We start from the raw sequence: 24,543 nt of genomic DNA, 5'->3' as shown, positions 1-24,543 counted from the left end.
GAAGAGGATAAAGTACAGCAATAAACCACACCAGGTTGTGCTCGTAGGCCATTATTAAGCAAGGATGGAGACAACAGAACTGAAGGATCTGCTGTTATGCAGATTTTCCTATACATTCTCCAGCCCCATTGATTAATCCATCTTTGAGCTACAGCACATTCTTTGGGCTCCATACCACCTGATCGTGGCCCCTGCTCTCTCAGCAGAGTAGAAATGTTAGAAGCAGGAGAGGGTGTGGATGGAGCATGTTGTGTTCTCGCAACTCAGGTCACCATTCTAGCCAGTGCAAGTTAGAACAGTTGTGAGGCTGCTCTAAGTTGTGCTGGGAGCCAAACTGGCCCCACCAGATCAAAGGAGTAGAAAGCCACCTAAAATCTCCCCCTTCCTATTAGGCGCACTGAACATTACTCAGGCACAACTAAAGACCTAGCCCCAGGATGTGTTTTTTGTTTATTTTAAATAGAGCTGTTTATTGCAAACCAATGATAAAAAAAATAACTCTTTTCTTCATAGTAGCCTTTTTCTTTACTATTTATAATGATGACTGGAAAGAACGCAACTTAATTAGAAAGAAATTCAACCTTTATTTTTAGATAACAAAATGAACTTTTTGCATTCCTTAGTACTGACTGTACGGAACAGAGAGTTTATATGCAATAGAGAGGATCAGAATTAAGACTCTTTTGTTCAATAAGATATTAGGAAAGTGCTGTTCTATTTATGGTTCATTTTAGCTCTGTTTACATTCCCATGCCTAGTGAAAATATACATACTGTGAAAGGAGATCTAGAAATTCATTTTCTCTCCCTATTTTGCATTTTGTAAATATCAGCATATGGAAGTCTTCAGTATACTTCTAAATGTGAATGTTGCCTGAACTCACAAAAGGTCAAAATGAAAGGTTTATAATGTCAGAGAGATTGTCACTTTACCTAGCTTCTTTTCTCATGTTCAGCAAAGGTGCAGTGACAGCAGGGGAAGTGGCAATGCTCCACTCCAGTCTCACTCCCAATGCCCAGACTCCCATAACTGCCCTCATCATGTTCTAATTCCCGCATTTCCACTACTTGCTCCAATATTGGTCCAATCACAATTATTTGATGCCATGAAATCATTATTAGACAGACTGCAGTAACATTCGCCATGTGCCCTGCACTTTCCATACATAGTGGAAGATGCAGTTTCTGCTCTAAAGAGTCTTGCAAAAAATAAGAGCAGCTAAGTGGTGGAAAGGGATACAACAAATAAAAAGATTAGGGTTATGATAGGCATTTGGAGGTTGGTTTGTGTTTGTAAGTTACACTCACTACATTCTCTTCCCCTCAACTCAACCCTCTCGCTTTTCTCCTGCACCAACTCCCAGTTTCAGTTCTAGCGTCCTAATAACGTCCCTGCTGCAAAACCTTTGACTTCTTCCCTCCACATAGCTGATTAAATATTTATATTCCAGTAGCACCCACTTGTGACTGCTGAGATGGATGCTGGCAGGAGGGTGCAAGGAGCACGGCACAATTCTCCTATGGAGCACGGGCACTCCTCCTTTCAAGCACCAATGCTGGTGCTAAATATTGTATCAGACTGGCAAAAGCTGGTCAGGATCTGAGGACAATGTATGCTATACTCCCTTGAAAGAGTGATGATCTTCTGCTTCAATGTGCACTTTCAGGACCCCCTGGAGGAAATTTGGCTGACTCTCTGTCTGACTCAGCCATACTTCCTCCTCAGGATTAGCTGCAGCATTAGTTGAAAGCTACTGCCTGGCTTACAGTCTCAAACACAAAGAGGAAGGGTTTGGTATCTTTGAGAGAACTGGGTATACAGCAATATATTTTTGATGTAGGATACTTCTTTTTTTAATATAGTATTTTTAAACTTAGATAGTGAATTCCTTCTTCTAGTTCAAATGCAAATGAAAAAATGTATAACTTCAGTCTCAGTTTATAAAAATCCTCTGAATTAACACACAAGAGACGGACAAGAACATTTACCTAATTGCTTTTCTTCTGTCTTGTGGATCTGGGGAGACATATGTCTTCATCTCATCTTTAGCACGTTGAAGTTGTACTTCTAGATTCTAAAAAGAAATACACAGCTGATTTTAGACATGTACCATCTTTCCTACTTAAATATTCTCACCTAAACAAATTTAGACTTCTCTCTTTTGGACTTACCCTTTTCATGCAGTGGGTATAATGATAGCAGCTTTCTTCCTGAAGACACTCCTCACGAAGCCCCTTTACTTCCTGCAGTATGAAAACAATATATTTTATTGGGCAGTATTCTTGAAAGTCCACAGCAGATTGACTGTGTAATTGTATGAAGTACAACAAGGAGTGTTTTAGGCAACATCCTGCCCTCCATTTTTGTGCAGAATTTTGACTGCAGTCAATGGCCCTTCCATTCATGTGGATTAGTAACTGAATTCCCTTCACTTGTTTGGTGATTTGGGCTCAAACTTTGAATTCTATAAAGATTACATCCATTTAAATTTGAGACATTCAACACTCATCAGTCATGAGAGAGCCTTCATAAGAAATCACCAAGCATTAAAAAAATATTTAAAAGGTTTCTCAACCAAAAGCTCTTCAGCAGCAGATAAAGATAATGAACATCATCATGTACTGTTCAGTTCCTTAAATGTTCAAATAATTAGGGCTTTCCAGTATTAAAGCTCCTTTTAAAATGGTAATGAAAGGATAACAAAAAGATTTCCTTTGACACCATAGTATTTTATCAAGACTTGAATTTTCAGTCATGTTCTAACACGTTACTTGATTACCAGTTAACACATGTTTAACTAACATGATCATAACGTCTAACATAGACATTTCATAAATGTGTTCCAGAACTGAAATCCTAGTTCTTAGTCATAAGTGTTTGTGTCCTGGAACACATTTGTGAAATGTCTACAGCAGTCGGTACAATCATGTTAGCTAACACACGTTAATGGACAATCCATTAAAATGTTATAATATGACTTAAAATTCAAGTCTAAACAAAACTGTTAGGGTTGGTCCACAGAAATAAGCTAGACCCGTGGTTCTCGACCAGTGGTTCTCAACCCGTGGGATTCTTGCTGCCCAATCAGCACACAGTTGTGGCCCATATGACAGCCTCAAGGCCATATAAGTAGTATATATATTGTGTGGATATGGCCCACATAACACATACAGAGCTGCATATGTGGCCTACAATAGTAAACAAATTGAGAACCACTGAGCTAGACCAATACAAGGATGTTTATACTGGTATATCTGCATACACATTAGCGGGGATTGCTCAGATTTAACTACATCAGTTTCTAAACTGATTTTAGGGACGTGGATTATCTATGCCACTGGGAGAATCCCTCTCATCTACATAGGTAGTATCTACATGGAGGCGATGTCTACACTAGCGCTTATGCTGGTAAAACTTTGTCGCTCTGGGATGTGAAAAAAAACACTCCCCCCGAGCGATAAGTTTTGCCAGCATAAGCATGAGTGTGGACAGCGCTATGTTGGCAGGAGACGCTCTCCACCGACATAGTGGCCACTGCTCATTTAGGTGGTTTTATTACGTTGGCAGGAGAGCTCTCACCCGCTGACATAAACGTGGCTACACTCATGATTATGCTGGAAAAACGTATATCGCTCAGGGTGTGGTTTTTTTCACATCCTGAGCAACAACATTTTGCCGGCATAACTGTGAGTGTAGACAAGGCCTGAAGCACAACAGCAGTGCAGCTGTAGTATTTTAAATGTAGACAAGCTCTTAGACATATAAGTATATGTTTGTATATTTATAAAAAGTGATGCCTGTAATCTATCCAATATGCAAATAGACACATTTAATGAAGCATTTTTAAAATTCTCAGGGAAAACAATTACTCTGTATGCCTATGGATAGCACCACTTAACGTTTCATTACATTTATCTATTAACCATTAGTTTTGTTTTGCTATTTTAATGAAAAAGGCATTCTAGTTACATAAACACATTTGAAGATTTCTCTTGGTAATAACTCATTAACATTCAAATGGCCAAATTCTATCCTAGCAGGTGAGTGAGCAAGGGATTCTGGCAGATGCATTTTCTGCCGAAAGAATCTTGCTGGTCAGGACAAGATTCCACTGGATGGACCTGGAAGACTGACTGAATGCATTTGTTGCTGCTCAAATAGGAGATGTGTACAACTCCAGATAGCCGTAGGCAGCTCAGAATGTGTGGAGCTGGAAATGCATATTTGGGGATACCAAGTTATGCCCAACTCGTGTACACTGGAACCTTCCTTGTCCAGAGGGCAGGGTGTGTATGCATCTGCGTGTGTCCCATGACAGACACAGTCATATGGGCATCTTTCGATGACATTTCAGTGGCAATGCAGGAAATTGAACCTGGGTCTCCCAGGTCCCAAGCCAATGCGTCCCACTCCTTGTGCCATCTTTCCTCTCCAGAGGCAGGGCAGGGGGAATTGATCCCCTAATGAATTATATGCTTCACAGAACTTATAAATATATAGCAATAACAATCTTACCTGTTCAAGTGTGGAGCGATTACTTTCTAACCCTGCTGCACAGCTGTCATACTGGACTTTTTTTTCATCACATTCTTGGGTTAACTCCTGGTGGCAAAAGGTCATGTAAATGAAAACTTCAGTCTAGCAATGTATGTTCTTGTCAATCTCACACTTTAACCTCAGTTATTGGCACACTCAAAGCTACTTACATAAACCAAGCAGACATATGAGTATAATTACAAAGATATCACTACTAGCCTGGCATATTGGAGGATCAGTAATCTAAACTACAACATAACAGACAAGTTTCCTTTTTAGATTTATATCCAAAGTCTTTAACATGGTGGATTCAATTTCTAACTTGTTCACAAAGTGTCAAAGGTTTTATTTGCTCTTTAAACATTAAGCTTACAAGATAGTTTAAACTTGTAAAAAATGTAAAAACAAATTTGTCAACATTTATTTACACTAAAGCAAAAATAAGTTGGCCTTTGCAGAAAGAAAGAAAAATTTATGTTGCATTAAAACTTTTTAGCAAACAATATAAGTTATAGTACTTCCCCCTATGAAGAGCACATATTGTTACTTGTTGTACTTAAAAATCCCATTTAGTTATCCTGCATTTGCAGACACATGTTTTAAAACGAACTATGAAAAGAATGTGGTCCAAATCCTCAACTGGTAAAAAAATGGGCAGAGCTCCATTTACTTTAATGGGAGTGAGACAGTTTATACCAGCTGAGGATCTGGATGACATTTTTTTCACAGCCCTGTAGCTTTCTAAAGTAAATGGCTAAATATGCCATCTGCAAGGATTGGTACTTGAGATGGTATTGGTGTATTCAGCCATAACTTTTGAATTATGTTTTGTTTTGTCCTGATGTTGTCATCCTCATAGAAATTACTATGGTGAGGGAAAAAGCCTCCGCCTCGTATGGCTATGTTGTTGATATTTAAGAGTTCCATACCTCATTAGGCACTTCATGCTGCAAATTGCTTTTCTCAATCTGGTTTCATCACAGTTTACCTATTCTACTCCTTCCAACATTGAGGAAAGTTGACTATGGTCTTGTATTAGGTAACAGAGGTTTGTAAATTATGTATATTCACAGTTTTGCTTTAAAGTTTTGCTTTAAATTGTTTAAATCCACAAGATAGTATAGACTCGTGCCACCAGAGGATCTAGCTCTTTGGATTCCAACAACTAAGAATAAAACTTAAGTAACATGCATATTGCCTTACATTTTCATAAGAGCCTCAATTCAGCCTCTAAATTTGCACCTGCAGTTAGTTTTGGACACAAACTACTGAATGTCAGTTTACATACAGACTTATCTACTGACGTGGTTCGCCACTCATGACACCAGTTTTATGCTGCTGTAACTCCACTGAAACCAAATTGTTATACTGGTATAAAACTGGAGTAATGTAATGCTGAAGCAGGTCACAGGCGTGCCCCTGATTTTATAGGCAAAATTGCAAAGCAAAATTTAGAGGTGATTTCTGAAAATTTGTTCCACTCCATGTAAGCTCACATCTATCTACTACATGATATATTCCTAAACATTTTTACTAACCTGGCAGTTCTGCCGCAACTGTCTCAATTCTTTGATAATTGGAGCTAGGCTTGACTTCTTATCTGCCACCATAGCATTCAGTTTTTTTACCTGATATATGAACAAAAGGCATTGTATGAATATGCTATTGGTAAAACAGTGAGAATATTAAGAATGGGAGGGTAAAGAGAAGGAAGGCAAAAATATGGAGAGAAAACAGGTATGAGATCTAAAGAAAGGAGACAATCATATATTATGTAAAATAAATGATAGGCAAATGATAATTAAAAAACATAGCACAATTTATAATAGGGATACCATTATAATCTACTCCAGCCTTGCTCTCATGGTTTGAATTGCATTATCAGAATCCCTTGATATATTTATTTCACAGTTGCCTGTGTATTCTGTATATAGATTAATTCTATCCTGCTGATTATGGAACCTAATCTACCTTATTTAGAGTGGAAGATATCTGAAAAAAGGTCTCTGAACTCTTAGTTTAGGTGCATAGCTAGTCAAATCCTGACAAGAACCTAAAAATGCTAAAAGTTCTAGTCAGCTTCTAACATTACATGCATATACTGATCTATAAAGTGAGCACAAAGAGAATAGCTACAAATAAATATATATTAAATTATAAGAGTATCAAATGATCTACTGGTATTTTATAATGTTAAATACACAATTACACAGATTTACACCAAGTTTAATTCTCTCTCTCTCTCCCTCCAAGACTGTTTCTGAAAACCAGGTATTTTGTACAGTGTATCATAAAGAGGGAGCATTTCTATGAATACAAGATCCCATCCAATGCCCACCGAGTTTAATGGATGAACTCACTTCAATGGAAATTGGATCAGGACCAATGAGAATTGTAATCTAGAGTACAAAAACCTTTTAACAGGGATAGCTTTACAATTAAGTGTTATAAAGAGGGAGTGCTGTGTGCAATAGAGATAGGAGAACCTCAAACATTTATGAGGCTCAAACCTTACTGAATGTATGGCTCTCTCTCACTTCCTAATAAACCCGTGTGATCCTCCTGCTTTCCATCAATCTAATTCCAGTCCAATCCCTAGTCTTTCTCCTAATTTTTCCCTCCTGCTCTGGGGCTTCCTATTATTGGTTCAGCAACTATCAGGATTTTGCAAGTATATTTATGATTGCTTTAGAAATTTTTGTAAAATACTTTAAAAAATAGAAAGACTTTTAAATAATGAAATGATGCTGCCTAACAGTCAAATTATATCCAGCCTCCTGGTTGAGAAGAATACTCTTTTATTTTCACCAGTCAATTTAAAAAGTGACCTACAACTGTAAAAAAAAAAAAAAAAAAAGCCCTTTTATGTTGCTCTTTGTTATGTACAAATAAAGAAGGCTTGAGAGGCTTTTTTTAAAAAAATGTTTTTTCTATGTGATTTTTTCCATTAGTAATTCAAGTCATGTCTTGTCTGCAAGATTCTGTGATGAGTTAAATGACAACATCACAAGATTCAAGACAGTTGAAAGGGGAAGGGATTTTAGTCAGGCTGTTTAAAACTCATTATGTTTTGTTTTTGTTAACTATTTATTTCAAATGATTAAATAACATTTTGGAAAAAGGAAGGTTTTTGTTAAGTTTCAATCCCATTCCATGCTTTCAGTTAAGATGCCAATACTAACAATAGACAATGCCTGAAATCACAAAAATGTCAAATCCAGGAAGCCCAGACTTGATATCCCTGATATTTCTAAGGGGAAAATAATCAGGAAACACCACTCTCATGCTTGTGGACACATGCACTTTTTTTTTTTTTTTTTTTAAAGGCATTTTTTGTACATCAAAAAGAAACAAAAAAAGGACACATGCCCAATTTTTCTAAATCTCTTCCAGGTCACTTTTGTAGTTGGACATTGCCCAAAAGCATATTACAAAATGCATTTCTACAAACACACATTGCATTTTATTTTAAAACTGTGCCAGAAATGTTAATCCTGATTTTATTTGTCTAAAATTAAACATCCATCTTGCAGAAATACAATAGTTAAATTAGACAAAATCACCATTTCAGACATGTTATCTAGGGTTCGTCCCTTCATTTCATCCATCTCACTCTTTGCTGCAGATACTCTCTCCAACTCCTCCTGTGTGTAACTGTATCCAGAGATACCCTTCTTGTCCTCAATAGCTTGCTGTGAACATAGAAAATAAATACAAAATGTGAGTATAGGTGCTGGCAGACCATGAAGCAAGTTCTCTAATGTAAGTGAAATATTGCAAAAATGCTGTAAGTGAAGTTAAGTGCTAGTGGTTCCAGTAGTTGATAATTAAATATGCAAAGAAATTTAATTTTGTAATACAGAATGTGGAGCGATGACTCAAACAATCATAGGAGGCCAGTATGCAGGGCATTAATTCTCTAAAAGTGACACACATATACCAACTCCAAGTGCATCAGCCTTATAAAACCCCATACAATTAGAGTTGTTTTTAAAAAATGTATCTTATAATAGCGATAGCCACTTTGGTGTGGAGCATTTCATGGGGTTTAATAGCTGTATGGAGGTAGACATAGGTTTTGTCTTCATGGCCAAAAAAAAGTGATTGTTTTACTGTAGGATAATTAATGCACATTAACTATCTTGCTGTAAAACCCTAGTGCAATTGGAATGGATGTATATTTCCTGGAGACTTGTACTCATGCATATTCTGATGCTCTTGATTGGTGTGGGAAGTCCTCCTTTTGTTTAGTGCCAGAAGCAGAGTTTGGTTAGTTTTCAATTTCTGAGTAATACATATTGTCTAACTTACTTCAGGAACTGCTCTAAGTGTATATGCTTCATAATGCTTAGTTATTGTTGCGGTTTTTAAATACTATTCCGGTATCTCTGACAGTTTGTATTTCTACCTTATTGTTGATCAAATAATTTTTAAGCTCTCAAAATATACCAGAGCTTACCTCCAACTAATGAAGGACCTGCTCCCCTGTCTGTTGAAGTCAGTTAAAATTTTGCCAATGACTTCACTTGAGTGCAGGATTAGGCCCGTCAGATTTAAGGAAAAAAAAGTAGAACATGTACAACTGTCTATAAGAAACTATTTCTAGTCATGAAATATGATAGCCGAGTATAATGAGCAGATTAAAACAATTCCTATACCAAGCAGGCTTTAGCAGTTTTAGCTAATAATAGTAGGAGAGCTTTAAAGATTAAAACACATTAAAAAATTCCAAACCAATTATGTCCATTACGTTGTATTGATGGTTATCATTATGGTTAGGAGTATGGGAGTGGGAGAATTTTGCCTTACCAACTGTTGCTGAATAACCTCATGGCGTTGTTTTAGGAGTTCTTCTGTTCTCTGTAGGATACCATACTCAGCTGTAATTTCTGCTATTTCTAGACGCTTCTTTTTATAAAATGTGTTTTTGCTTCGAAGCTTATTAACATATCGTTTAAACTGAAATGAGAGAACAGGGACATTTGTAATTCAATTGGAATGAAAAATAAAGGACTTCTCACACTTTATATCTATATAAAATAAAATATCTTGTTAAGATAGCATTTTGCAAGAATTGTAGCATAGTGTTTAGAGCAGAGAACTGGAAGTCAGGACTCCCAGGTTCCACTTTCAATTCTTCCAATCACTCACTGTGACACATCAGGAAAGTCAGTTCCATCTCTCTATAATGCCGTTTAGCCATTTACCACATGGAAACCATTTATTTCTACTTACCTGCCCCACGGGGCTAGAACAGTTAACTGATGTTTGCAAATTTTTTGTAGACCCTTGGATAATAATAGTTAATATAATAGTACTTTGCACTTACATGAGAGTGCCTTTCATCCAAGACCACCAAGGAGATTTACAGAACTGAACCACACAACATCCTTGTGAAGTAAATAATCATTATTATTCACACTTTACAGATGAAAACTGAGATACAGAGATGACTTGCTCAAAGTGACAAGACATTTCTGGCAGAGCTGGGACTAGAACTCAGGTCTCCCACTATCTATTCATGGGCTTTAGCCACAAGATTGCCCTTCTTCTCCTAATATGAAAGGCAGAGGATAAGTATTATTATTAATGTTCCAGTTACCTCTGATTCACATGTCACTGCAGCAATTTAATTTTTTTTAAATTACGAATTCTATTTTTTTTTTTTTTTTTTTTCAAATTTAACCAATGAACACATAGGAAGTACAGAGTCCTAAAGCTCATCCTTCAGGGTTTCAGCCAGTCACCATCAGGGGTCAGGAAGATATTTCCCCCTCCCTTCCAATGTATTCTAGGAGTTTGTTTTTTTTTAATTCCTTCCTCTGAACCATCAAGGATGGCCGTGTCTGGAGATGGGACATCGGATGGGGTTAACCAGGACTCTAAGGTGGCACTGAGCACTCTCTCTCTCTGAGGTTCTTGGCTGGCTGGTTCTTGCTCACATGCTCAAGGTCCAACTGATCATCATATGTGGTACTGGGAAGGAATTTTCCCTCAGGTCAGTTTGGCAGTGACCTTGTGGGTTTTTCATCTTCCCTGGCAGCATACGGTACAGCTCACTTGCCAAGACTGTCTGGGTAGATCTCATTTAATTATCTCCCTGCCATTGCAGGGTCCTTAAGCACTGGTGCACTTCAATCAGTCCCTCCTATTCTCTGCTTGTCTCCTGAGGGCTGTAATACTTTGCTCTAATTTTGTTTGTTGGGTTAATGTGCAATGCTGGTGGTGGTGGCCTGTGACACACAGGAGGTAAGATTAGATGATCCGGTAGTCCCTTCTGGTCTTAAGCTCTATGAGTTCTCAGGTATAATAGGAAAGGGCAGAAAAAATATGAAGAGAAAACGGAGAAATGGCCATAGGGAAAAGAGTAATAATTGTAAGTGCTGGTTGTTAGTAGTTAAATACTGATCTCTTTCAATGTCTCTTGTTGAATTGAAAGATATTATTGACTAATCTTTTTTTAACAAAAGGGCAGTGCAGAGTAGAGTCAACTGTTTACTTTGTGTACCCAACGGAAGGACTGTCATACATAGACCAGCATAAAAGGTGCACAAATAGAATTAGTGAACAGGAGTTCCCTTTTTGCTTATTAAAAAGTTAAGCATAATAATCCAGAGCCTGAGAGATCATCACATTTACCTAATCTGTCTCCTAATTCTTGCATGCTCAATTTGATGTACACCTGAAAAATCAGGCCCTAGGTGTTTTTGAAGTTGAGCACAGAAGAACTGAGGCTCTTCGAATCATTAACTTTTTTTTTAATGTAGGACCTAAACTTTCTTTTCTCTCTGTTTTCCCATATATAAAATGGAGTTAGCGCTTATTGATATACTTAATAGGGATGTTATGAAGCAAAATTTGACATTTGTAAAGTGCTTTTAGATCCACAGATGGAGAGAGCAAGGAATTCAAAAGAAATAAAATACACTATGATAATGCAGTGTAACAACAGGATTCAAAATGTTCAGCCCCTAGGATAAGGTCTTTACTATAGAATTAGTGCATTCTACTAACAAAGAATCCCAAGAAAATATCAGCAGTCCTATTACCACAGATACAATTTTAAACGTTAAAAATTAAGATGCATGAAAGTATCTAGATTGTGAGTGAATTTCCTTTTGGAAGAATAATGCTTAAAACTGATGTAACCACAGCCTAAGAACCCTTAGAGTAACTGTATGTTCTATAAAAAGTGTCCTGGGCAAAATGCCCAAAATGAAATCCACCCTGTTCATCTGCCATCCTGTGCAATATCTAGGCCAAAGCTTTTTCTATCTTGCTATACTCCAGAACTATTTTTAAAGCTAAAAGCTATAAACGTTTTTCGTGAAAGAACAAACCCACAAATTACTCAATGTGCTCTATGCAGATTGGACTATGTGTGGCTTTAGAATACCATTTTATATTGTGCGTATTACCTAGGACAAGGATAGACAAGGTCACAAAAGTCATACCACTAAACAGTAAAGCAGCAGATTTGTCACAATTGTACTGAGGTTTTTATTGTAATGTAGTTTGTTGCAAGTTAATTAGCAAAAGAAATGTTTTATAACAGTCAATTCGAACACATCCTTTCAGTTTATACAGACTAGAAAAAATGTTTCATAGCTTGTGCAAACCCTGAATTTTCTGTGGTTTTCAAACTGATACAGAAAATATTTTGTTACAAGATAAACAGACATAATTCTAACACACACAAACTAATGTAAGAAAAACATGGGTTGCCCTCTTTTCTCTTAATGGAGCAGGTCCAGTGATATTTCATTCGGACAGCAGAAAATAGTAAAGAATTATGTAAGAGAAGAAACTTATTTCACATGTGACTACACACAGCTGTCAGATCTGAATGATTTTCTGTCAGTTTACCCCAGGGTTGAAAGCAAGCTATTATTCTCCTCACTTTCATAACTACTTTTAAGGTCTTGAAAATAGCCTGAGTGGGAGACACAGTATTTGCATATTCAGTATTTTGCCAAGCATAATCTATTTAACAATGGAAACCAAAGGACTCTGTTGATTAAAGAACTGATTCCACAGATGTTCTATTATTAGCTGACTGAGCCTGGGCCATACAATAAGCAACCCATCCAAAACCAAAAAATGGACGAAACCTTCAGATGGTATACATTGACAGGGTTGCAACCCCATCCATTTTAGGACACGCAAATCTGGGTTTGACATTATGCAATTTCCTGGTTTATAAATGCATATTTTGGTTTTCACATTATTCTAGTTACATGAAACTGTAAAACAAGCTATATGCAACAGTAGCAAGATGACAATGTCCTATAGATAATGAATCAAAGAGTTTAGAAGAATTTATAAAAATATAGTCTTCTCCAAATGTAACACAGATTTAAAAACCCTCCTAAATCCAGGGCCAAATTTAGTGCTAGGGTAAACAGGTGAAACTCCATTTAAATCTTACTGGAAGGAGCTCATGGCATACTCACCAGATCTGTGGCAGCCCAAATGCCCCCTAACCCAACAGCCATGAATCAAACCAAGAGATCCCAAATATCGGGGAATTTACGACTAGTCTAATTGTAAATTACCAACACTTTCAAAAGTGTGAAAGCATATGAGGGCATTATTTGCAGAAGTGCTTAGCATCTGTAGCACCTCATCTTAAGCTGTAGGGAGGAAAATCAGCCCCTTAAAACTTTTAATAAAATATTACATTTTACAGTGGTAAGAGGCCCTTAAGTAAGAAAAGGATTAGCTATGTTTAGCCAAATCATTTTCAAATTATCTACCTCACTCTTATAGCACATTTCATGGATAGCTCTTGAAGCACTTTACAAAGGAGGTCAGAATCATTATCAGTATTTTGCAGATGGGGAAACTGAGATACACAGAGATGAAGTGCCTTGCCCAAGATCACCCAGCTGGCCAGTGGGAATAGAAAAGAGTCCATTTTCCAGCAGTTATCTACGCATAGATCAGGTCATCTGTTTCCTGCATAGAGACTCAGCAGAAATCCCCTAAGAACATTCCTATGAATCTGTTGATATCCAAAGTAAAGTATGATTTCAAAGACTTTTGTCCACTAGTGAGCTTTCTGTTTTCAAGCAACTTAATATTAACTGTTCAAAGATTAAATGACTGGACAAGAACTATTTGCAGGTGCTGAGATAGCATTTAAAGTAAACCAACCAGCTTTCTGTCCATCACTTGCTAGATAAGCAAGAGGCTCCCTGAGATACAGAAACTTTCTGAATGTAAGCAAAGAAAGATTATGCTTTTCCACTTGATTATTTATATGGTGGATGTAATATGAAAGCCTGGTTGCTATGTTATAAAATGGATTGAATAAAAGTCGGACTTTGACCAGAAACTCATAGTTCTGAGACATGTGGGTACCTAGAATCCCAGGACAGATTAGCTATATAACTCTCACATTTTATTTAAAGATCCACCACCAACAGTACCACTTATCCCTGCTCTCCTGAGTTCCATCTGAATATCTGAAGGAACTTTACAAATATGAATGTATTAAGTCTCACTGCACCCTTGTGAGATAATACTTATCTATCATTTACAGATAGGGAAACTGAGTCAGAGCTTTTAAATTGATTTTCACGAGAGCACACAGGAAGTCTGTGGGACAGCACATGCTTAAGTGCTTTGCTGAATTAGAGTCAAATCCTAGATTTCCGAACTCTGAGTCCTATGCTTTAACCACCAGATCATTTTTCCTTTCCTTAAAAGTAATACTTAAGGCATGTAGGCATTCCAGAAAACACATTTCCTTCACATGGTTACATCACTTGGCTTTTAACTTAGCACCTCTTGCAATTCTCAACGTATTAGGATATTTGCCACAAAGCATTCATGGAAAGGGCACTGTATCAGAAACAGACAGACAACATTTCAAAGTCTTTGTTTTTAAAGAACTATATTCTTAGGAAGATAAATGGTCATCTTTATTCCCTCCTATTTCTTTGCTTCCTCTCTCTTCATAATCCTTTCTCACGTGAAAGAACACTGGCACTCTACAAACTATGCCCATTGATATTTACTATACAAAGTTTAAGGCTTGATCCTGCGAAGTGCTCAGCATTCTGGCCCCAGTCTTTCAAACACTGAAGTATATTCTTAATTTTAAGCACAAATAGTTCCACTGACTGCTGCGGCACTACTAACATACTTAAAGCTAAGAACATGTTGAAGTTCTCTGCAAGACTAAGTCCTTAGCAAGTAGCATGTTTCTAATTTATGTTAGTTCAGGTTTTCTTCTAGATTTCTTTCAGTAACAAAAAGTGTCAATCATAAGTGTCAACTCAATATTTGGTGATTTTCTTTAAGTTCCTGCTTGTGGAGTCATGTTACAAGTTTCTAGCCCTCGTGGTTGCAGAGAAAAGCTTGAGAACATGAACCCTAAAGGCTCAAAAACCAGAAGGAAAAAAACAACAAAAGACAATCCAAAATATTATTTTAAAAATATCATTATTTTTACACCAAACCCATGATTTTTTAGTTCTTTGCATTATGAATTTATAGATACGAGGGGACATATTCACACTGATTTAACCTGTGGAGCTCCAGTGAAGAAGGAAATGGTGTAAATCAATGCAGAATTTTGTTGACTATCAGGGTTAAGAATTTTATTTTCTACTTTATCATTAATACTGCCATTTATTTCATATTTATGTATTAATTTTTAAAGATTTAATAGAGAAAAAACCTTTCAGATCTAGCTAGTCACTAGTTTATTTGGACATCCTCTATCATATAAAAAGAACAAAAGAATGGAGATTTCACAAACTCCTTACTCCAGGATTAACAACCATACATATTCAGATGATGAAAGGATAGGGTTTTTTTTTTGTTTTTTTTTTTTGGGGGGGGGGAGGGGGGGGAAACAAATCCACAAATTAATCCTTCACTTTTGTGACAATCCTGGAATGTTGTATGATGTGGGGACATAATTTTGGATGTATTATATTAAAAAATATTCCTTTGCAAAAAGTCAGTGTAGAAAAACGGTATTAAATGTGAAGAAAAAAAGGGAGTAGCAGTTGTGTCAAGGTATGGAAAACCAACTAAATTATTAATAATTAAGAACACCTGGATAATATTAATTCAGTCTAATCCCCCAAAAGGGACTTTTTCTTTCTGAAATTAAGAAATGAATGCCAATTGTGAAGAAGCAGTTTTGTTAATACAGGGACATTATCATTGTCTCAGTAGGGCAGCCATAGAAAATCTTAGTCAAATCTGTGTACTGAGAATTAAGGAACAGATGGTTAATTTTCTAGCCAATCCAATTACATGATAAAGGCCTTGCAAGCAATTAAAATTCAGTCAGGGAAAGTTCTTGGGCATGACAGGTTTTCAATAATCTTATATCAGATCTGTGTTTTAGCCAGTACTGCCATTTTTACATATGATTAATGACTCATATACTAAGGACGAACTTCCAGAGAGAAGGCAATTATTTTGGTATATTAAAAGGAAATGTATCTTTACTGTCTGCTCATCAGACAGCCCAATCATGGAATGTTGACTATTAGGTTTCTTCTTAGATGTTTGCAGCTGGGCAAGAAAAGGGATATTACAGCAGTCATTACTAATAATGTGGAACAATCAGAATATATTTAATGAAAAAGTGTTTCCAGTTATCACTGAAAACATGGAGATCAATAAGATTAATGCTTTCTTCATGCCAGTGGGTGCCGAGAGCATTCAGTTGTGTGAAGCTGTATTTTATATCTGAATCACAGCATACATTTGGCTTCGATGAAGGTTAATGTCTTACAGCAAGAGCTTCTGGCTTCAGTAGCAGTTCTATAGACTCACCTTCTTTGTATTCACAGAGGGATTGACCGTAACATCCATTCTCCTTGTTTAATTTATTTATAGAACCATTGGCAGAAAGTATTAAAATCTTTCTCCAATATTTCACTAGATAGTTAAGAGAAAGAGTTGGGATAATGATGGGAAAAATATATCTCAGGTCCCTGCTTAAATTCATTAACACCTAAACTGCCAGCTCCTTGATGACCACACTTTTAAAAGTTATCTATCTGGTATTGCTACTAGAAGTTTGCTTTTTGATGGACTCACACTGACTAGGATTCTTTTGGGGCAGAATGATCTACAGTCAAAGGCCACCTTCTCCTAAAATTTGCAAACAAAATATATCTGCTTCTGCTTTTTTTGAGAGAGAGGGAGGAAGGGATAGAGGTTTGTGTGTAAAAATAACTAAATAACTCACCAAGCAAGCAAGTTGCTTAACTCAACTATATGTTTAAAAATCCACGGGATTTCCTAGGCTACATTCTCAACATGTTCCTTTTGACTTCATTCACTGTGGGTGAACCCAGCTTTGATCCTATTTTATTCTGATACCCTGGGAAAGTCTAGGCCCCTGGGGTCCCACATTGAACTCTGAAAAGTACAATGTGCTGTGAAAAGAGCTAAAAATATCACAGGTTTACCTAGGATCACTTGTAATTGAACCATCTACCCTTCTAAGTGTCAAAATTTGATTCCCTAATTTTCAGGATCTGACAGCTGCAGCTAACAGCTTGCCAGCTTTGCCCCTATGTTCATTGTACTTCTGTTTGAAGTACTTAAAAGATTTCACAATCCCTGCAACAGACAATTTAGCTTTAGTAGTTTGCAGTTTGGTATCGAATGAACTGGTCACTCCCTGTTGTTGCCTGTAAATTCCATCTGGCTGTGCAACTTCTTTAACTAGCTGCGACTGGAAACTGTATGTTCGTTTTCATCGAGGAGAAGGCAAAACACTAGCTCCTAAAAACATAAGCCAGCCAGGATTGACCTTTCAATGGATGAAGAGTTAAAAAGACCTCAGATGGGGATACAATTGCTGGTATGAGAGTCCAGGTGAAGAACGTATTAATTTGAATGCCACATGCCATAAGGGGATACAGCAGCACTAGAGAGAGCAATCTGATAATAAATCATTAAAGACAGAAGATCACAGACATTAACGCCTAAGTATAAGGGAAGAAGAACATGTTGATTTTACTGTAGGATTTGGGAAGAAGACGGTTGTGTTAATCGCTAGCATTATCATTAAGACTGCATTTAAAACCCATTTTTAATCCCTTTAGAAATCTTATACAAATTTAAAAGGGGAGATTTCTCACCTTGTGCAGTAACTGGAGTTCTTTGAGTTGTGTCCCTGTGGGCACTGCACTTCATATGCGCATGCGCCTCGCACCTTTGATTGGAGATTTTTCATACCAATGCCCATTTGGCACATGCATGCACCCTACATATCATACTGAGGTTATATAGAGCTGTGCAGGTGAACTGCCCTCAGTTCCCTCTCTATCGCAAAGTCCCACAGAGGAAACTCCGAAGCAGAGGGGAGGAGGGTGGGAATAGCAGCATCCATCGGGGGACACATCTCAAAGAACTCCAGTTACTGCATAAGGTAAGTAACTTCTCCTTCTTCTTCTAGCGTCCCTGTGAGTGCTCCACTTCAGGGGACTCCGGAGCAGTAACCCCTTAAAGAGGTGGGAGTTTCAGAAGAGTCCATCATAGAAAAAAGAACTGCATTGCCTACTGCAGCATCTGATCTTGCAGCACGAACCAAAGGATAATGGATGGAAAAAGATGCACCATGGATCATGTTGCATATTTCAACATCTAGAACATTCTTGAGGATGGCTACAGATGTAGATTGTGATCTAGTAGAATGCACAGTCACTTATAGGGGAGGTAGAACCTCAGCGGAACCATAAACAGGCAATAATGCATCCAGATATCCATTTAGAAAGTATCTGAGTGGAGATAAAGGCTCTGCTAGACTTATCTGCAATAGAAACAAAGTGTCTAGGGGTCTTCCTGAATGGCTTAGTTCTGTTTAAGTAAAAGGCTGATGTGCTCTTAACATCTAGCATATTTCTGTGTAGACTGATGTGGTTTAGGAAAGAAAATTGGACTGTGAATAGTTTGGTTAATGTGAAACTCAGAAGAAACCTTAGATAAAAATTTTGGATGGGATCATAATGACACATTCTCCTTGGAGAACACAGTAATGGAAAGTCTGCCATTAGGGTCCCCATCTCCCCACTGTTTGAGCAGACATGGTGGCTACCAAAAAGGCCATCTTCACAGACACATATAGCAATAAACACGTAGCTAGTGGTTTAAAAGGCTGTTTCGTGAGCTGGTTAAAAACAAGGTTGAGATTCCAACAAGGCATAGGAGCTCTAATCTGCAGAAAAAGATTCATAAGATCTTTCAGGAATCTTGTTCTGGTTGAGTGAGTGGACATCAAGAATCCTTCTGCTGGCATGTGGGAAGCTGTTATTGCCACGAAATGAACCTTGATGGAACTCTCAGAAAGCCCTGAAGTTTCCAATTCCAACAAGTAATCCAAGACTGTGAAAAGAGATGACTGGGCAGGGATGGTGCCAGTTACACTGAGATGATATCTTCTCTTTTTCTGAAGTTAAGTGTGTCTTGTAGATTCCTTTCTACTATTTAAAAGTACATTTTGAACTCCCAATGAATGCAGGCCACCTCTAGTCCCGAGAACCACTGAGAAACCATGCTTGTAGTTGCAAAACATTCAGATTGGGGTAAAGCGTCTGACCTGCATCCTGAAACAACAGTCGAGGATTGCTTGGGAGCCACCATGGAGGGCACGAGTTGTGTTTGATGAGGCAAGGAAACCAAACCTCTCTTGGCCAAGTTACTGCAATCAAAATGACTGTGGCTTGGTCCGGCTTGATCTTGATGAGGACTTTTAAAAGCAATGGAAATGGAGGATCTGCATAAAAAAATCTTTTTTCCATATAATGAGGAAAGCATCTCCTAGAAATTGGGGATCGAGTCCCCCTCTGGAACAGAATTTCCTCCACTTTGTGTTGGCTGTCATGACTAAAAGAGCAACCTCTGTAAATTCTCAAGCTACGAATATTTTGCTGAGGACTGAAGAGTCCAAGTCCCATTCATAATTTAGGAGAAATGTCTGCTGAGGTCGTCTGTCCATGGTGTTTTGTATATATATCAGGTAAGAAGCGGAGATGACTATCTGGTTGGCTATGAACAAGTTCCAAAGCTTTATTGCTTTGGTGCAGAGCGAGGGGCAATGTGCTCCACCCTGATGATTGATATAATACATACAAGCTATGTTGTCTGTCATGATCTTGATGGACTTGTTTTTGAGTAGGGGAAGAAAGAGAAGACAAGCATTTCTGACCACTCTTAACTCCAACAAATTGATTTGCAAGCATTGTTCCCATTGTGAGCATTTGCCTTGGACTGTTTGAGAACACAAATGTGCTCCCCATCCCAAGAGGGAACCGTCAGGTGTTAACATGATCATAAGGGGATTATAGTTGAATGGGACTCCTGCACAAACCTTGGAAGGATTCTTCTACCAGGTGAGTGCCTTGAAGGACCCAGCTGGGTACAGACACCTGTTTGTTCAGATTGTGTTGCTGGGTACAGAAACTGTCTTGAGCTACCCCTGGAGACATCGAAGATGCAACCTGGCATTTTGTGTCATAAAAATGTAAGCTGCCATGTCTCCCCCAGCAATTGCAGACATGTCTTCGGCTGGCCTGAGCTGCATTCTTTGGATAAGGTTCTTTAGAACAAGGAACCAGTCAGGAGGGAGGTAAGCTCTGCCTGTTACTGAATCCAGAAACACTCCTATAAAGAGTATTTGCTGTGTAGGAGTCAAGATTGATTTATTGAGATTTACCTGTAGGTCTAGACTTTGAAATAGTGAAATTGTTGTTTGAACTGCCAACTACACCTTCTGATAAGATCATCCTTTGAGGAGCCAGTCGTCGAGATAGGAAAAGACTATTCCTCGATGACAGAGGTAGGCAGCTACGACAGCCCTGAGTTTTGAGAACACCCATAGGGTGGAAGACCGGGAGAAGGATAGGACCCGGTACTACTAATGATTGTGATCAGATGTGAAATGAAGAAATCTTTTGTGAGAGGGATGAATAGTTACATGGAATTAGGCATCTTTGAGGTTAAGGATCTCAAACCAGTGCCCAGATTCTAGGTAGGGAATTATACCTGCTAGGGACATCATCCTGAATTTCAGATGTCTGAGATGCTTGTTGAATTGTCTGAGATCTAGTATTGGCCTCCAATCCCTGTTTGTCTTGGGTAACAAGGGTATCACTACCCTTAGGAGAGAGAAGATTTCCTGTGTCAGTAAATGATTGTGAGAGGGGTACCTGAAGAGGGATGGCAAGGTGAGTGGGATGGTGGGATGGAAGTAAATCAGATAGTATAACCTGATGTAATGGCCTCTAATACCCATTTGTCCGATGTTATAGCTTCCCATGTTTGATGAAATAGAGCATGATGATGCCCAAATTGGGGAAGGGGGGTTGTGCCATGCAGCTGAGAAACAATTTAAAAGGGCAGGCCATGGGTGGTGAGTGAAGCTTCCCCTCAGGGAGGCTAGCTCCTTGTCCTGCCTCTTCCGTCTGCAGCTGCACCCACACTCCACCCCCTACTTCGCTCCAGGCCCCACTGCTTTTTGCTCACCACGTCCCTCCTTCCTCCCATTCCCACTCAGCCTCCTCGCCTTGTGCATCTCTCCTCTCCTCCTCTGCTCACCTCCCTCTCCACGTCCCTCCTCCCGCTTCCCTGCTCAGCCCCCCCACGCTGCTCACCATGTCCCCCCGCCCCCCAGCTCAGTCCCCCTGCCATTGCTCGCTGCCTGGGAGAATGGGGGTGTGGAAGAGAGTGGGCTGAGCGGGGGAGGGGGCAGGGCCTGGGATGAAGCGTGGGCAGGGCCTCAGGCGGAAGAGGTGGAACAGGGAGGTAGCTTCAGCAAGGAGAAGCTTCACCTGCTGCAAATGGTTGTAACCTCAGCCATCCCTTTCTGAGGGGGAGCATTGACTGTTCTGTCCTGGGGCCCGGAATTGCTGTCTGTGGGCCTGCCCAGCCACACAACCTGCATATTTTGTCACCAAGCGTCTTTCTGATACCTGAAACAAAGCACCCTGATTTGCTGTATTACCTGACTGTCTAACAATTCCAGGATCAGAACAATTTGTTCTTATCAGATGTTGCCAAAACATCAAGTTTCTTTCATTTACTTTACAATACATTGATGTGCAGTATTTTCCTGGAGATAAGGCAGAGTGTTTGTGGATATCTCTTCTGTAAAAAATTGCTGCTGAGGAATTAATCAGTTCTTTCTGCACAGTGGGGACGTCATGAAGAATAGATTGTCTGCTTCCAAGTTTTATTAAAAAACCTGTCCAAGACTCTGACAAGCCCAACACTGGGGCTAAAGAGCTGATAGTGGTGAGAAATTCAATTAAGTGGTTTTGTTATTATTACTACTGATATGGTTCCATAGATCTGCATAGTGCTTCACAAGACAAGACAGAGCTGACAACCTAAAGCCTTGATCTTGCAAAGTCTTACTTGGGTCTTACTTTCTACTGGAGACAATGGAACCATTCACTGTACTACACTACCCTGGGTAGTAAGTTTCTGTTGAAGGAAAAGTGATATTTGAGGAGGGCATTTATGGAGGAGGTATGGTTGATGGAATCTGGAAGGAGTTCCCCACACAGAGTAGTATGTAAGAAGACAAGATGTGGGCATGGGAAAAGATCACAAACGGGCATGCCAGATGAGCAGTATGGGCCAAGCCAAAAAGCTTATGTAGGAGAGTGAAAAGAAACAAGAGGCAAGAAGGTGGATTCAGCTAAGGCAGGCTTTGTCTTACTGATTCTGCCTGCCTCTGCTCCCTCAATATGGGCAACAGTTTTTTCCACATGAGAGGAAGGTGTTATATCAGGAAAATCAATTTGGCACGGCAACAGCTTGTTGCCCAGTTACAGCAGCCTGACACTTCACAAACCTTCTAAGAAGAAAAAGCTGCTTTTATGTGTGCAGCTTCAAATGAAGCTTTGCCTGAGCCAGATTGAGTGTCAAGTCCAAATCTGTGTTACAGATAAACTTCAAGTAGGTCTGAGAGAATAGAGAAAAAAATAAAAGTAAAATATATCTGGATAATGAGCAAATAGTACTAATTCATGTGTCATGTCATTGCTGATATTCCACTGGATGCGGATATGTCCTAAAGAGAATAAAATGAAAAGCTGTGGATTTTTTATCATGCAGCCCTTAGCAAATTTGAACTACATGGCTTATCTCTGAATTCTGATTCCTTGTGATTAAATCATGATTATTAGCAAGACCAAATACCATTATTTATCATCATTCCAACAATGAGATGGACTTTGACACTATTTTGACTTGCAACACTAAAATGTTAAGAGATACCAACTAGTACACATTATATATGAATATTTATACTCAATTTGGGTAAAACACTAAATCTGAAAATAGCTGCAAATCCAATTTTTAAAAAGCTTTGTTGCAGTATATTGTTGTTGTTTATTTATTTTACTGTGTAAAGTTAAAAGAAAAATTTAAAAACACAGTCTTTGGTATCAAATTCTAAATTATACTTCACAAGAAATCACAGATCTAATTTAGTTACAACATTGTCATTTTCTTTGATATGAGCATTCCATAAAATGTTGGTAAACTATGTTAGTAATTGTTACCAAATTGTAAAATTAGAAAGGATTAATTATTATCAACTGGAATGCTCCATTGTTTACCTTCTCTCATCCTCCCCAACCCCACTGCTACTTCAGCTCACCTCGTCACCTTTCAAAACTTCTGTGCCATCCAACTCCCGGGCCTGGTTTGCTTTCTGTAACATTTGCCTCTCCATGTTTGACATCTCTTCCTTGGCAGCCTGAAGCTCTTCTGCCTTGGCTTCTTTCTTCCGAGAAATTATTGATGCCTGTGGATTATTAGATGTCAACTTGGATGAGTAAAGGAAAAATGCACTTGGTCAGCCATGGTTAACCATCAATAAAATCTAAGAGTTACATTTAAAATTCAGGTAGGGTAACATTGAGAATGTAGAGAAAATTGTAGGGAGAAAATTTATTATTAAGAAGAAAATTTTGTTGTTACGTGTCCCTTTGTGGCTATACTGGAAGCAAACAATAACAACAATAGTAATGGATTCAATGCTGAAAGCATTTTGGTCAATGTCAAAATTCTCAATGACTTCACCGGAACCAGGATTTCACCCAAAGCACTTATATTTCAGATTCACATTAACATTTATTTTCCAGATTCATGTTAATATTTTTACATTTAGCTTTAATTTCTGCACCTGAATTTTTAATTTTCATTAAAAGAAACAGGAGGTGTAGGTTACAGTTGCTCAGTTTAATTTATTGTCTTTTTTGTGCATATGTAAAATGCACTAACCAGGTTTAATTGGAAAGGTTGAAAAATCTTGGATACATTTCACAAATGTCATAATATGGATTTTTATAACTCCAACCTACAGAAATATGCATGTAACTAGCAACAGAACTGAGCCATTAAATCTCTGCAACATAGAAAAAGACAATGAGGAAAGGAATGAAGGATTTACAGGTTATTTCACCCATCTGAGCCTCACAGAGATGCACTAGTTTTTAAATGAAATGTGCACACCATGTATACTATATTGTATATTTAGTGTTGCCTAACAGTTCATGGAAAAATTACTGTGTTTAAGAATATAGGTGTAAAGTAGATCAGAAAAATAAAGCATTTTTATATCATAGAATTTTTTTTTCAAGAATCAAACACTAAAATTAGAACATGCATCCTAGTGTTTTCTGCATATTAAAATAAAATTTAGCCACAGTGTAGGTATCTTCAATGCTAGCTTCTTCACACTGGACTAAAGGAGCAGCTTTTTTTCTAAATATATACATCAAAGGTGATCTTGCCTGTATGACATCTCAGTTCTTAGTGTCTTAAGTTTATCCACAGAGACAAACGTGAATATGTGCAATGATTTTATAAAGCTGACTATAGTCATTGTGGAACTGAGCAAAGACCATCAAGTTTTTCACTTAAGCTGAATTCCTGGAATGGTTCCTCTATGGAACATCAGAGCTTTATATTCGGAGCCATCTGGGTCTTTTGTACCAGCACATTATGTAGCATGCT

At 38.2% G+C, this 24,543-nt stretch overlaps 1 protein-coding gene and 1 long non-coding RNA gene across 4 annotated transcripts in view; one reads left to right on the top strand and one right to left on the bottom strand.

Moving 5' to 3' along the window:
* Positions 1-24,543, bottom strand: part of IFT81 (intraflagellar transport 81) — a 53,585-nt gene that overhangs the window by 3,447 nt on the left and 25,595 nt on the right. Inside the window, exons 10-16 of one of the 2 annotated variants that reach the window (XR_010918222.1) lie at positions 23,183-23,329; positions 9,346-9,495; positions 8,100-8,228; positions 6,075-6,164; positions 4,516-4,602; positions 2,172-2,243; positions 1,989-2,092 (exon numbers count right to left, since the gene is read on the bottom strand). Coding sequence is in view for 1 of the 2 variants with exons in the window: in XM_067539618.1 (XP_067395719.1) it covers positions 1,989-2,074; positions 2,172-2,243; positions 4,516-4,602; positions 6,075-6,164; positions 8,100-8,228; positions 9,346-9,495; positions 23,183-23,329 (761 nt within the window). In the remaining variant the exon portion in view is untranslated. The remainder of the gene's footprint in view (positions 1-1,988; positions 2,093-2,171; positions 2,244-4,515; positions 4,603-6,074; positions 6,165-8,099; positions 8,229-9,345; positions 9,496-23,182; positions 23,330-24,543) is intronic. The other variant, XM_067539618.1, reaches the window with a different exon arrangement.
* Positions 1-24,543, top strand: part of LOC137147485 (uncharacterized) — a 43,873-nt gene that overhangs the window by 7,635 nt on the left and 11,695 nt on the right. Inside the window, exon 3 of one of the 2 annotated variants that reach the window (XR_010918223.1) lies at positions 8,162-8,256. This is a non-coding gene — a long non-coding RNA (uncharacterized lncRNA). Of the gene's footprint in view, positions 1-8,161; positions 8,257-10,717; positions 10,786-24,543 lie in introns of those variants that run through there. The other variant, XR_010918224.1, reaches the window with a different exon arrangement.

The sequence above is a fragment of the Emydura macquarii genome, unplaced genomic scaffold (genome assembly GCF_026122565.2).
Source record: "Emydura macquarii macquarii isolate MOO-44397 ecotype Brisbane River unplaced genomic scaffold, CSIRO-AGI_Emac_v2 contig_554, whole genome shotgun sequence".
NCBI classification, from domain to species: domain Eukaryota; kingdom Metazoa; phylum Chordata; order Testudines; family Chelidae; genus Emydura; species Emydura macquarii.
Note: the sequence above shows the minus strand (reverse complement) of the source record. Positions and strands in the feature narration are given on the sequence as shown.